Raw genomic sequence first — 13,221 nt, 5'->3', positions numbered from 1 at the left:
TTCTGTTAGTAGTGTAGTGTCTTGCATGAGTGTTGTACACTGACTTTGCTCGTACGTGTCCCACAGGTCCATAAGTATGTGGTGCAGACAGAGGTGCTTTATAAGACCTGGGATCTGGATCAGTCTCAGCTGGCTTTCGTCCGCACGCTCAGAGACTTGGAGGCGAACGAAATGAGAGGTACAGACTCACCTGCACCGCGCGCAAAACCCAACATTCAAACAGTCAACCACAGCCGAGGGACAGGCGGGAAGGAGCTTGGGGTCTTTCATTCGGTCCCCTTGAAAACGTATAATCGTGTCGATTTAGTAAAGTGACATGAATCGTGGTCTGAGCATCCAAGCGATGCTTCTGAGTAGATCTTCTAATATTTCCCTCATGTTTATTGCTCCGCCCGTGGCTCGTCTTGTGTTCAGTGTGATGTATACGGCTGATACACAGTGGGCAGTGTGTCAGGGGCCAAGCAGATGCTGTCTGTTGTCTTTGCTGCTACTCGCCAGGGGCCTGTTAATCACGAGCCGAACGGGAGCCAAACGAATACAGCTGCCTTCGCAGATCAGCCTGTGATATCTCGTGCCCACTGGTCGTTGGCTGAGGCGGAAATCCCAGTCCTCCGTCAACCGACTCTCCCGCTTCTTTAATCGCGCTGCACAAACTGCGTCGATCGTAAAATCGGGGCTTTGAAATCTACAGACGCCCCGTGAAAAATTCAGAGGGGGATGAATTAATTGCGACACGGTTGAACGTCGACGTGAAAAAGAGCCGCTGGATGGGTGACAATTTGCACGAATTGCCTGAAGAGAAAAGGCCAGCCTCGTTCTCTTCTCCTCTCTCTGTCTCTGCGTGGGAGGAATCCCTCAACCACAAATACGGTGATCAGAAGTATTTTGACGACAGAGGAAGTCAAAGCCTGTGTTTACATGCATTATAGTAATGATACAGTAATGATTTCGTGCAGCTCAGATACGCTGTGTGTTCTTCTCGTCTTCAGCGTGTGCTTTCTCTTCATGTATAAATGATAGCATTTAACGTTTGCGCGGGTTTCTCCGCATGTATACACGTGGGCCCGTGTCCGCACAAACCTCCCGTGGGTTCTCCGATAGGCCCGAGAAAGTGGGTCAATGGGAAGTCAAATGAAGTTGGCTCTTGCCCCCACGTGGTGCCCTGGGAAATATCTTAGCAGGAAAGTGAATTAATTTCGCCGAGTTTAACTCGGTCTCAGTGGTGAGGCTGTGCCCTTGATCATGGTCCCTACATGCTACATGGATACACGACATGCCAAGCTTTGACAGCGTTTAAACCAGCTGTTTAACCAGCTGCTGTCAAAATATTGAACTGCGCATGTTTAATGAATGCATAAACACCATCTCTGCTTTAGACCCCAGTGCATAGTGAGCAGTCAAGCTGTGAGTGCAGCGTTTTCCTTCTCAAAACAATGGTACTTTTTGGCTCTTAGTAAAAGGAAAAAGAAATAGATTCTATTTAAGTTTAGCAAGCTGAAAATCTGTTTTTTTTAATACGAATATAAGCCTGAAATTACAGCACTGATTGATCTGATTTGAACATTCAATATGTGTATGCAACACCAAATCTGTTCAGGCAGAATGGCAGCTTGTCAGTTAAACGATGGATTATTGTGCCTTTTCTATTTTTATTTTATGTATTTTATCTGAGCGAGACTCATTTAATGCTTCGACTAGACTGGGGATCGTGTTCACTTCAGCTATAAAGTGCAACAGTGCCATCTGGCACACGTTTGACCACACAACACCTGAATGTCACCCTCCCACATCGGAGGAGCTTTGATTACGTTGATTAGAAACTGAACAGCATTATGAAGATCAATTCACCTCAATGGAAATATATATGTCTGTCGATATGAACGTTGTGCACACATCCAAATTAGTCGTGCTGTTTTAAGTAGTGAGCAAGTCTTGATCACATGTTGATAGTAACCAATCTAATCTCTGTTTGCACAACGCAGTACACAAGCCTCAGGAGTTAAACCGAGCATCGACCGCTGACTCGACAAGGCAAAAATCCGGCACACCCAAAGCCAACCGCAAAGGGGAAGGTATCAGGGTGAAGGGGAGGCCATCTTCCAACTTGAAATCTGGCTCCAAGCTGGAAATGGTAATACTTGGTAACACCACGACACTGTATGAACCAGCATTGTACAATTCTCAGTATGATAGACTTGGTTTAGTTGTCAAATCTTCTGTAAGTGCCTTTTATTTATTGCTTTGTACGTTTCAAACCCTCAAGTCAATGATTTTCAGAATAATGGTTCCCGTCAATACATTTCCATTTTGAATATTTTAGTTTTGGCATTGGCAGGTAGAGGACGGGATGAACTCTGCAATAACAGAAGTATGTTATTTACAGCAGCTGAACAGGACATACTGTATAATCCAGACTGACTGTGGCTCATTATGTATTGTGGTGTTGTGACCTCGTATGTGTTTGCGCTTCGTACGTGTGCGGCGTGTTTTTGTCCATGCGTGCTTTGTGGTTTTATTTGTGTGCGTCCATCTCTGTGCAGAGCCTTGACCTGACTAAGGCAAACTGGACTCTGCGTGTGGTCACTGACAAGAGCGAAGCGGAGAGCATCAGTATGACGAAGGACACGGAGCGGATGGACCAGATAAAAGCCATCAAAGAAGCCTGGGAAGCGGCTGAACCAGGACGCGGTGCTAAGGTCACCCGGAGGCTGTGATTGTAAATCAGCCGTTTACAATGTCATCGTCCGTAATAATGTGAATAATGTTTGGCTAATAACGTTCGACAAACGGTACAAATGTTCTGTGTTCCTTCAGGCTTTACAGTCTCGTCTCAAGTATCTCCGCAAGTTCCAACTTCCCGAGGGCGGCGCAGAAAGCACAGAGCCAGGTTCCCTTCTTCAGATACACACACCCACACATATATGCATACTTATTTGTGCAGTTTCTTTTTATTCATCACGTACAGTGTGGTGATGAGATTTTTGTGATTGTTTGACAGCTGATCCCAGATCTGATCCTGGCACGGCTCTCAGTCCATCCAACAACACAGTGACCATGGACTACAGTCCCTTCATCAGGTGCTTCGACCCACTTACACAATGTTTTATTATTATTAGACAGCACAAGTATATGATGCTGATGATGGTGAGTTTGCATCCGTTCCACCAGGATGTGATAGACTTGTATCAATGTTTACCTCCCTGTAGCAGACAGCCCGTTCAGCCCCAATCATATGTGTGCTTATAGAGGGCAGCAAGGGGGGAATAATGCATAAACAACAAAGGCAGCCTCATCCTCCCACTCTCTTTTCTGACAAGCTCTTTCAATTTTCCTGTAGAAATCCCTTTTCCCACACACTTGACTCTGGATTTTTTCTCGATTTGTGAGGCTGAATTAAGTTCCTCCGGGGGTTGTTGCGTATTCTCGGTGTGCAGACGTACCAGCAGTCGGGTTCATAAAGTGTCTGCAGGACATTATTGATGATTTCCTGTGTTTTTGACCTTTGCTCCCGTTGGTGCTGTGAATAGCAATGAATAGCAGCACATATAATGTGCACTTTGGCTCTCCTGAAAGGGCAATGCATGGACTCTAAATGGACAGTGATGTGTAATTAAACATAACTGGAGGCTAGGGAGAGAAAAAGACTAAACTTTTGTTTGAATAAATACATTAGCTTCCAGATGAAATGTGGATAAATCAAACAAAAGTACACAAGTCTTCACCAGCGTCGGGGAGATCTATGCAGAAGACCCATTTCTGGTTTTTACCATTCTGGGATACTAAACATAGCTCTGTAGTTATTAATAATATATTCTTTCTGCCAAGAGACCCTCATAAATGCTATACACTGTTCCTTTATTATACTATAAAGTATTCATGAAGGTTCGAGGAAACTATTTCAGGTTGTGGGAGATGATCAAAAAAGTGACCATCACACATTTTATTTATAGGTATGATAAGTTTATTACATATGTTGAAATCTTAACTAACTAACTAGCTCCTATCTTGACAACTTTGCGCCAGCAATGTTAATATTCAGGATGAAGCGTGAACGTTTCAAATGAAATGTCTTGAAAAGAGTTGGCCAACTTCCCTCACCATTTTCCACGGGAGAATCATGGATATTTTTCAAATCAATTCGCAGTGCAGACACACATGAGTTTCCTGCTTGTCAGCGCTCTGAAGGAAGGAGTCTCCCTCTGTTGTTCAGAGTCGTCTTCCGTTTCTCTCCCTCACACCCCTCCCTCCATCTCCTCACCTATCCCTCCCTCTCCGTGATGGATGAGATGATATTTGGCTCTGTTAATTAGATGGCTATTTCAGGACCCCAATGGGCTCGTCGCTCCAATGAGATGTGTCCCACTACCACCACGTCTCCACCCCTTTTCTCCGCTGTCGGGTGTTTCATTGTGTCCGGCTGCTGACGGTGTAGCTTCTTCTCCTGGCTGAGAGCGGGATCCCAAGGAGTAGTAGGAGATTAGGGGGGAGTCTTATTAGCCTGCAATACATCTTCCTCTCAAAGAGGTGCCCCACAGTGCAGGTGACAGATTCACAACCACGCACACACGTGCATTCTTTATGACGTCAGCACAAAGGTTTAACTCTATCATCACCTCCGCCGGCCTCGCTTCTTCGTCAAGGTCAACTCAAAAGAAAAAGGCAGCCGCGTATTTAGCAGTGATGATCCTTCTTTGAATTTATCCCCCTCAGAGAGTCGGGCCTGGCCATTTTTATTTTTCAAACTCATGTCGACTGCTCACTAATTCCTTCTACGTATGTCGCACACAGACACACAAACACAACAGTTACAACCGTAACCAAACAGGCTTCTCAGATATCAGTGTGGAAATACTTGGGATAAGACATGGGACTGTGCGTTGATCATTTCCTCTGCCTATCTCTGCATTCATCAGCCACTTTATTCCTTCTGATGGTTTTCAGCGTTGTCAGTTGTCCCATCTCGCAAATAGATATTTTCTATCGCTCGAGCAGATGTAATCGGCAATATCTGATCCTCTAAATTCTCTCTTCTGAATTTAATTGAAAACATGCAAGTGAACAACGCTGTATTTCTGAGAAAAACACTCTCTGTGAATAAACGAACCATCGATATTGAAAAGGTGTGAAAAGATTTGCAGACACGTCGCATTATAAGTCCTCGTGTACGTCTTCAGGAGCCAAAAGGATCATCCGGTGCTGATGGACTCGCAGATGGAGGCCACCCGGCAGAGGCAGCGCATAGAGAAGATCCAGACTTACCGGTTGATCAGAGACAACGTGCTGGAGCATCGGAAACAGGGGGAGCTCCACAGGAAGGCGCTTATAAGACAACAGCTGGAGATGTACGAGCACATGCAGGTCAGTGAAGACGGACGGGGGCACTGTGCCGTGATCAGTTTTGACAATCAGAGAGAATGAAAAAGTTCTGTTGTCAGCTTCCTATCCCTGCGGTTAGACATCATTGCGTAAGTTCCTTCTCTTTGCCTCTCCGTCTCGACTCCAGGCCGCCTCGCGGCAGCGCAGTGGGACGTTCCAGGATGCTTGCGGGTCTCTCAGGAGCCGTCAGATGGCGGCCATGGAAAGGAAACAGGAGGAGAAACAGGCTCTGGAGGACGCTCAGCAGGCACTCTTAGAAAAAACACGGCCCACCTCGTCCGCCAACCAGCGGCGAAAGAAATCTGCAAACGTCGCTGGCAAGAAGAAATGATTCGGTGGTGATTGGCAAAAGGTTTCAGTCTCAAATCTCCTCAGCTTTGTCTGTTCATTTCACGTAGTAGGCTGAACTTGATTTAGAGCTAAGAATGCGGTTGCATTTGTCTTTAGATTTGATTGGAATATGACTTTTTTAATCTCTGCAATGTTTTTTTCTCCAAATGCATTCATACTTCACAATCATCACAATGTTCATACTGTATTCATTATCATAATAAAAAAAATTATATATATACTTTTACCGCCCTTCATCATTCATTTTATTCATAACCTTCATTCCAAAGCCGGTGGTCACCTACAAAAGCAATCAAGTACTCTTGTCCTTTAGCATTCGTATATTACATTTTGTGCGTCTTTGTGTGCATCTTTCATTGCACTAAGAAGGTCGCCAGCAATGTATGGATTTGAGCTTTGCACTGGGATGCCTGGTTGTATTCCGGAGATCTCAAAAAGGTCACCGTATTGATTGTATGACTGGATACAGCCAACCTCCCACAAACTGAGTGGTACGGATTGATTGGTTAGTTGGTATTTCCTTCCTTATGTAATCTCACAAGTCCATTCCTACACGACCAAGAGGAAGTGTTGTATTCAAAAACTGCTACGTGAATAAATGTTGGCAGATATTTTCAGCAACATGACAAACACCACAATCCCTGTGGTTGAAGTGAGCATTTGAGGCGGTGAGAGTCTGATTCGTCCGTCAGTCCGGTTATTATTTGCCAAACAATTATCATCTAGTAACACTTTCTGTGTTTTACTACTGTTTGAGTCCCAAAGAGAAGCTGACCAGCTGAGGAATGGGAAGTTAAATCAGCAACGAAAGGGGCGATAGTGCCATCTAGTGGCTGTGGACCTAAAATCAATTTCATTACACGGCACAAAACTGCCGTTTTCATGGCTGACAATAATGAATAGTTCAATTATGTGCTGCTGCATGAAGGAAATAGTTTTTATGCTGTGTGTGCGTGAGTTAGTGTGTGGATGTACTTGTATGTAGAAAAAAGCGGTGTGGGAGGAATTTTTGGTTCTTGCTTGCGCGTGTGCACGTGCAAAGTCATCCTGCAGTAATCCGCTCCTGCTTTAGAGCTTTTGTACCCTGCTGCTGACAATTTGTTTGTGAAAACTCATCTTTGTAGGAGATCATTCCCTTTCATTGTGATATTGGACTTCAAAGAGGATAATTTGCAAACTATGAATCCAATATCCGGCTTATGCGATGATGCTGTAGACACATGCAAACCTTAAATGCCATTTATTCATGTATAAATACTTGCACACAATGATTGATATAAATGCCCTGTGCCACTCCGCTCTGCACACAGAACACAAGCGTGCATGTGTTCATTGTCATGTGGTTTATCTTTATTTTTTGCTCCTAGAAGTCTGCTGCTGTGTGATGTGTGTATTTTGCTCAGCATGAGTAAAGCCTTTTATAGCAAACCACTATTTCTAACCTTGTAGCCGCTTCACAGCGCTAATCCTGAAAGCCTTGTCCCCTCTCACCCGACCCCCCCCCCCTTTCTGAAAAACAAAATTGCTTTTATTTGCTGTTTTCAGTACCTCCAAGTCCTCTGCGTGTGCCTACATCCCCCGCCAGTGTAATTGGCAGTGACGTGTGCGCATTAACAGCGAGGCTGCTTGTTAATTGGCAGCTGGTGGTTTGATGCAAATGTGTTGTGAGCGAACGAAGAAGTGTGGTGTAACCTTGAAAACAAAGAGACAGTCGGTCATGCGTGTGTGTGTGTGTGTGTGTGTGTGTGTGTGTGTGTGTGTGCATTTGACTTCCCACTATTAATAAGAACATATTTGATTCCTGAATGGACCCACATAGAGATGATGAAATGAATTGAAAGTAGATACACACTTCCTGAGCAGCGGGGAGACTGTGGTGGCTCTTTAATTCACTTTCCTTTTTAGAGATCTATAATCGTTCAAGAGTACCTTAATCAATTTATCTGCTATTACTTTAGTGAATGACAAAGGGGCGACTTGCAGGAACTGCGTGGCTATTTAACGTTTCTCTATGCTTCTATGGCAACATCAGTGTACGCTATATAGGCTACCTACTGTCTTTTTTCAGTGAGCAGCTTTTATATGTCATGTGGCTCAATATCCAGGGGTCAAAGTCTAAATCCAGTCTGTGACAGTAAATCCTATGAATCTTGTAGCAGAGCCGGGAGCACGTTTACGCGCACAGCCTGACACCAGGAGATTGACTGCCTGCAAATAGGTGAAATCATAAAGTAGTTTGAGCGCAAATGTGCAACTTGACATTTTTTAGACTTCAGAATAAACAAATGAGATACGAGATGTAAGTGAATTCCTCGATCCCCTCGTCAACTCTGCGAGAACGCAATTAAGCACATTTCCCCTAAAATGTGGAACCACGCCTTTAAGCGTGCGCCTGTGAATAATGCACCACACGGTGCTTTTATTCCAGAAAATAGTGTAGAGATGTTTTGCATTCAATCTACAAATCTGTGACGTCTGCAAGGAAAACGTTGTTTACTTCAAGTCCTCGACAGCCGTATGCTCACTTAGCGCCTTCTGCCTTTTCTTTCACCGTTCTCTGCCTTCCACATGCACAAGCACTTCCCCACGCATCAATAGGCACACACGCAACACACATGCACACACACACACACACACACACACACACACACACACATGCACTCCCTATGGGGGCTATGGGGGTGGATACAGGGTCCTTTGGCCTATTGGCTCAACACGCTGCAGCATTGTCGAATTGTTGTTGCTCTCCTCCTTTGGGACTGGATGCCCCCCCCCCCCCTCGAGGTCCGTCCACACGCCTAACTGTGCCGACAGAGGACGGAGGAGCGGGACTCAGCGGGGGAGAAGCCCGTAGCTAAGGCTCAGCAGACCACGAGGTGCCAAAGGTCAATCCTTTGGTGACCGAGCCGTAGCATTTAAGGGGGAAAAAGGTGAGATTGACATCCACGCTGTACTGCAGTAATCCCCCCGACCGCTGTACTTTACAATAACTCCATCTCTGCGCACACACACACACACACACACACACCGAACCCTGACTTGCAAAATACTAAAACGCTGACCTGGTTGCAGCCTCTCTCTCGTAACCCAACTATTTTGCTCCAGTGCCTCACCTTGCTCTGTCTTTCCATTTCTCTTTGGTGTTATGTTTCACCCACGTCCAGAATTGTTTCTCCTCAGCCAACACCGGGGGGTGGGGCGGAGGGGCGGAGGGGCGGTGGGGCGGGGGGGGGGGGGGGGGGGGGGGGGCGTGGTATGAAAAATGAAATAATGAGTCTGGAGAAGTTCAGCAAAAACCGCCGCATTTCAGTTTTAGAGGTGCCGAGCCAATGAAGCGCCCGTCACAAGGTCATCGCTGCCATTGAAAAAAAAACAGTACCTGTCATCAGATTTAAGTGACAAGAGCCGTACTTTAAATGTGAGAAATCCTGTGTAAGAATGTGCTCTATTGTAACACAGACAGGCTTTCTAATTGTACCTTTTTTTTATTTCCCTCAAGCCCTCACTTATCAATGCCTACAAGATCCTCTCTGCACCACCAGTTAGCACTATGCAAACATTAGTCTTACTTCTATTTGAAGGTCAAACTTAATACTTAAGCGTCGCTGGGGAGCCGCATGTCTGGTGATAAAGTGTCCGTGGTTCAGCTCTATGCCCACTTTAAGACTTGGCAGGGACGGCGGACACGGACAAGCTGCTTTTCAAAGCACCGGCCTGGGTTGACAGCTGCACCTCCCTCTGCACGTCACGTCATCTTTTACAGTGGAAGGATGAGGATGAGTGTGCATGTGTGGTCACATTGCATCCCCCTCACATATCATACTATCTACTACTGGAACCGTCCTTCAGTGGCTGCTGTTCGCTTGGGAAGTGGCTCAGGTATATATATATATATATATATATATATATATATATATATATATATATATATAGATTACATATTACAGTGAACTAATCGTGGTTGTCAGTATGCAGCTAATGTTACTTAGACACAGCCTGTCTAAAGCGTCTATTTCAAAACATGCGCTGAATGTAGATTCAGACCGGCCCAGATGCGGCTCTTTGTTTGTTTGTATCAGACACACTTCTGTTTAGCTCGGTAATAATTAATGCATCATTTGATGTCACCTCTTCAAAGCTCTGCCTCAGCGGATAGATGGATGAAGGCTGAGCTAATAGATAGATGGCTGGTTGGGAAGATACACACAATCTCCTTAAATAGCTTCACAGCAAACTCGCTTGAAGCCGAACCTAATTGTGTTGAGATGATTACATTGATTAAGCGATGCAGACTCGGTTTGCAAAGCATAGCCGGGACGTGTCAGGTTGCCAATAAAACAGGAGTCTCGGTTTCATCCCACTTTATTGGATTGTCCAAAAGCCTTTGCCAAACGGGGGATAATTGCGCGGCTTAATTGGCCATCGGAGGCTGCAGGAGGAGGAGAGCCTTTGGTCGGGCGTCACACACATGTGGTCCTCAAGGGAAAAGGAATCTGCTTTTCAATGCGCCTTCTTCAGCCGCGTTGTGTTTTGGCTTCAGAATTTATTTTTTATTCATGGCTCTTTCCTGAGATTCACAGAGTCATTGACTTTTAATGTGTGAACATAGCGGATTCATAGCACGGTGAAGTGCTGAGTCATTGATAAACCGCCCCGTGCTCAGCATTGATTATTTCCATCCTGGACAAGAGGACGGGATGCTTTTCTCTTTTTCTCACAAACAAATGCTCCCTTTGTTTCTAAACATTTCTATGTATTGTGTCCATGTACAACCTAATGCAAGTAAAATCATCCATCTGTCCTCTGCTACTCCAAACAACAACAGGGACCGACAGCAGTCAGTAACATTCAGCTGAAGACAATATTTGCCTCTCGTGTTTACTTTCTTCCAACTCAAGCTTTATTTTAGCTTCACGCCGACTCCAGGTTCTTTCTAACAATCTGTCCTCCCATAGGTCCTGGGCACAGGCATGGCCCTTTTTTCCTTAATAGTGACATCCATTTGCTCGACTGTGTGTGTGTGTGTGTGTGTGTGTTGGTAGTCAGCTTATCGCCTTTGGTGATTGGTGGAATTGATACCAGCTGGGCTGCTGCAAGTAGCGACAAGCTGCTGTTGTGTCACTTGGGCGGTTTGCAGTCAACATACGCGCGCACACACACACACACACACAAGCCTCAAAATGAGTGCTATTTTTCTGCTAGTGACGTGTGACCTTATGACCTTGAAAGCTTGATCTGAAGCGCCTTAGATCTTTACAGTCTAATATTCTCTCCCACATTTATCAAAACCAGGATCATAAGCTCATGCTTGTGTTTTTCATTAGGAACACAGTGAACGTGATGAAGGCGTTGAGGTGCCCCCCCCCTCATCCCTTTCATCCTCCCATCGATATCTATAAGCTCCAGTGTAACCATCAGGTGTGTGTGTGGGGGTGGGGGGGGGGGCTCTGGGGAGGAACGTTGTTGCTGTCCATCTACGTGTGTGTGTTTGCAGCGGACACATTTCTCATTGAAAACTTCCTCCCATTTAAGCAGGCGGAGACGATCAAGGGTTCCCTCAAGGCCGTCGACTCATTAACTTGCTGGGACGCGTTGCCTCTCTGTGCACACGCGCCTCGCCTGCTCTCAGTGCTTCTCTTTCCTCTCCTTGTGAGTTGCTAACGTTCTGCGTGAGCATCGTCCGCTTGTTGAGCCCCGAGCTCGCGTCCGCGCGGGTCACACGCGTGGACGATATCGTGCATCCCCTACCGGTTCTGCATGCACTTGCTTGCATGAGGAGACGGCGGGACGTTTTTTTTGGGGGGGACGTCAGCCCCGAATTCAGGTGTGCTGCGAATCGCTTTATTAACCACAGCTGTCGGTGAGGGCGGAAGGTCCTTGTCCCTCTCGTCCTTCTGCATGACAGGCAGAGGCCCACACTCGGCGGCCTGTTGTCCCCCGTGTCCGCTTAGGTCTTTCGCTCTCTCCAGACAGCACCGGAACTTTGGGGGGGGGGGGGGGGGGGGGGGCGGTTGTCAAACAGGACTCGCCGTGATACCGAGCCGTGGGGCTGCACAGTGTGGCGCTTCGGACGGATCCGTCTTGAGTGTGAGCGAGTGCGACAAGGTGTGTCCCCGTTAGGTCCTCTGTGAGGTTTCAGGTGGCCTCAAGTCCTCATGAGGCGAGTGTGTGAGGCCAGTTGTTCTTTGCGCACACGGCCATTGTGGCGAGCACGCCGCGTTCGTTTTGAGTTTTTGTTGATCTTAAACACTAGTCGGGGTGATGAGATGCGTGTAGAATAAATGTAAATCGAGGTATGTGAGGGCGTATTTGTCCCCTTTACGCAAACATCTGCGTGAGGAATTCAAATGTCCAGACGTCACTTTCATCTGCAATCTGCTCTCCAGCAACACTCTTGACCATCTGCTTTACATTGGATTAACGCTTCTGCTTGACCATCCCCCCCCCTCTTACTTTCTTTACACTTATCTTTCACACAAAAACACTAATAAAGCGCCGCCTCTGATAAATCCTTATCAAAGAGCACAAACACAGCAGTCAGACTCCGAATACAACGCACAATGCAGCTGGATAAATAGCCTGGCCACAACACAATGGTGCTAAATTAAATCACTGATGTCAGCGTCGCCAAGCGCTCTCCCCCCCCCCCCCCCCCTTAAACATCACTCAGTCACTTACACGCACGCGAGGACCTCTTTGTTCGCCTGCGTAATGTATTCTGGATCAGGCGATATCGGTTGCGGTTGGAAGGTGCGTTTGGTCAAATTCAGTTCGTTATGCAAATCAGCATTGCAACAATTGTTCTCAAGCCTCCGCGGCACGATTACTGAATAAATAATTAGCTCTCTGCTCCTTTTCAGATGTTCTTGTGTTCTTTTATTCATCCACGTCTTCATTGTGCGGATGCATCCTTTTGTTTTAGCTCAAACGGAAAACACGTGCGTACAATCTCGTTTGTTTAGCGTTGATTATTGCACTGTAGTAAACGTAGACATGCCGTGTGTGTGTGTGTGTGTGTGTGTGTGGAGCTAGCGGGGCCAGCCGCGCACTTGTAGGCCTCGTTGGTGCATGTGCTCGTCTCCCATTGGCTCGCTCGTGGCCAAACTTCTGCACCGCTTTCGTTCGAAGGCGGCGGAAGCGAATCAACCATCTCACGGTTCCTCCTCAGGTCTGTGTTAGCAGCTAGCGGATCGCTGAGCAAAGCGAGTTTTCAAACAATAATAATTTCAAATTGTGTGATCGCGGCAATATCCGTCCTTCATGCCCACCGATGCTGTGCAGAGTTGGAGCTTTTACACCTTGGACAAGTGGTCAGTCTATCACGGGGCTCACACACACGCATATAAATACTCACTCATCACCGGCGTGACGTTTCAGTGTCGCCATGACAGCACACCTTTTTGATTGTGGGAGGAAAATGCAGCTCCAGTGGAAAATCACACGCCGTATTTAGGAGAAAACGCAAACTCTGCACAATTCTGGATCCGAACTGAA

At 46.4% G+C, this 13,221-nt stretch overlaps 1 protein-coding gene across 9 annotated transcripts in view; it reads left to right on the top strand.

The window, feature by feature from the left end:
• The window catches only part of adgb (androglobin), a 29,336-nt gene extending 23,388 nt beyond the window's left edge, over nt 1-5,948 (top strand). For all 9 annotated transcript variants that reach the window (XM_078093363.1, XM_040159903.2, XM_040159902.2 and 6 more), the window contains 7 exons: nt 67-178; nt 1,983-2,131; nt 2,541-2,696; nt 2,815-2,887; nt 2,999-3,077; nt 5,175-5,358; nt 5,504-5,948. In XM_078093363.1, coding sequence (XP_077949489.1) covers nt 67-178; nt 1,983-2,131; nt 2,541-2,696; nt 2,815-2,887; nt 2,999-3,077; nt 5,175-5,358; nt 5,504-5,707 — 957 coding nt within the window. In that variant the 3' untranslated portion in view covers nt 5,708-5,948. The remainder of the gene's footprint in view (nt 1-66; nt 179-1,982; nt 2,132-2,540; nt 2,697-2,814; nt 2,888-2,998; nt 3,078-5,174; nt 5,359-5,503) is intronic.
• The last annotated feature ends 7,273 nt before the right edge of the window (nt 5,949-13,221 follow it).

The sequence above is a fragment of the Gasterosteus aculeatus genome, chromosome 18 (genome assembly GCF_964276395.1).
Source record: "Gasterosteus aculeatus chromosome 18, fGasAcu3.hap1.1, whole genome shotgun sequence".
NCBI lineage: Eukaryota > Metazoa > Chordata > Actinopteri > Perciformes > Gasterosteidae > Gasterosteus > Gasterosteus aculeatus.
The sequence above is the reverse complement of the archived record's forward strand: the minus strand, read 5'-3'. Positions and strand labels throughout refer to the sequence as shown.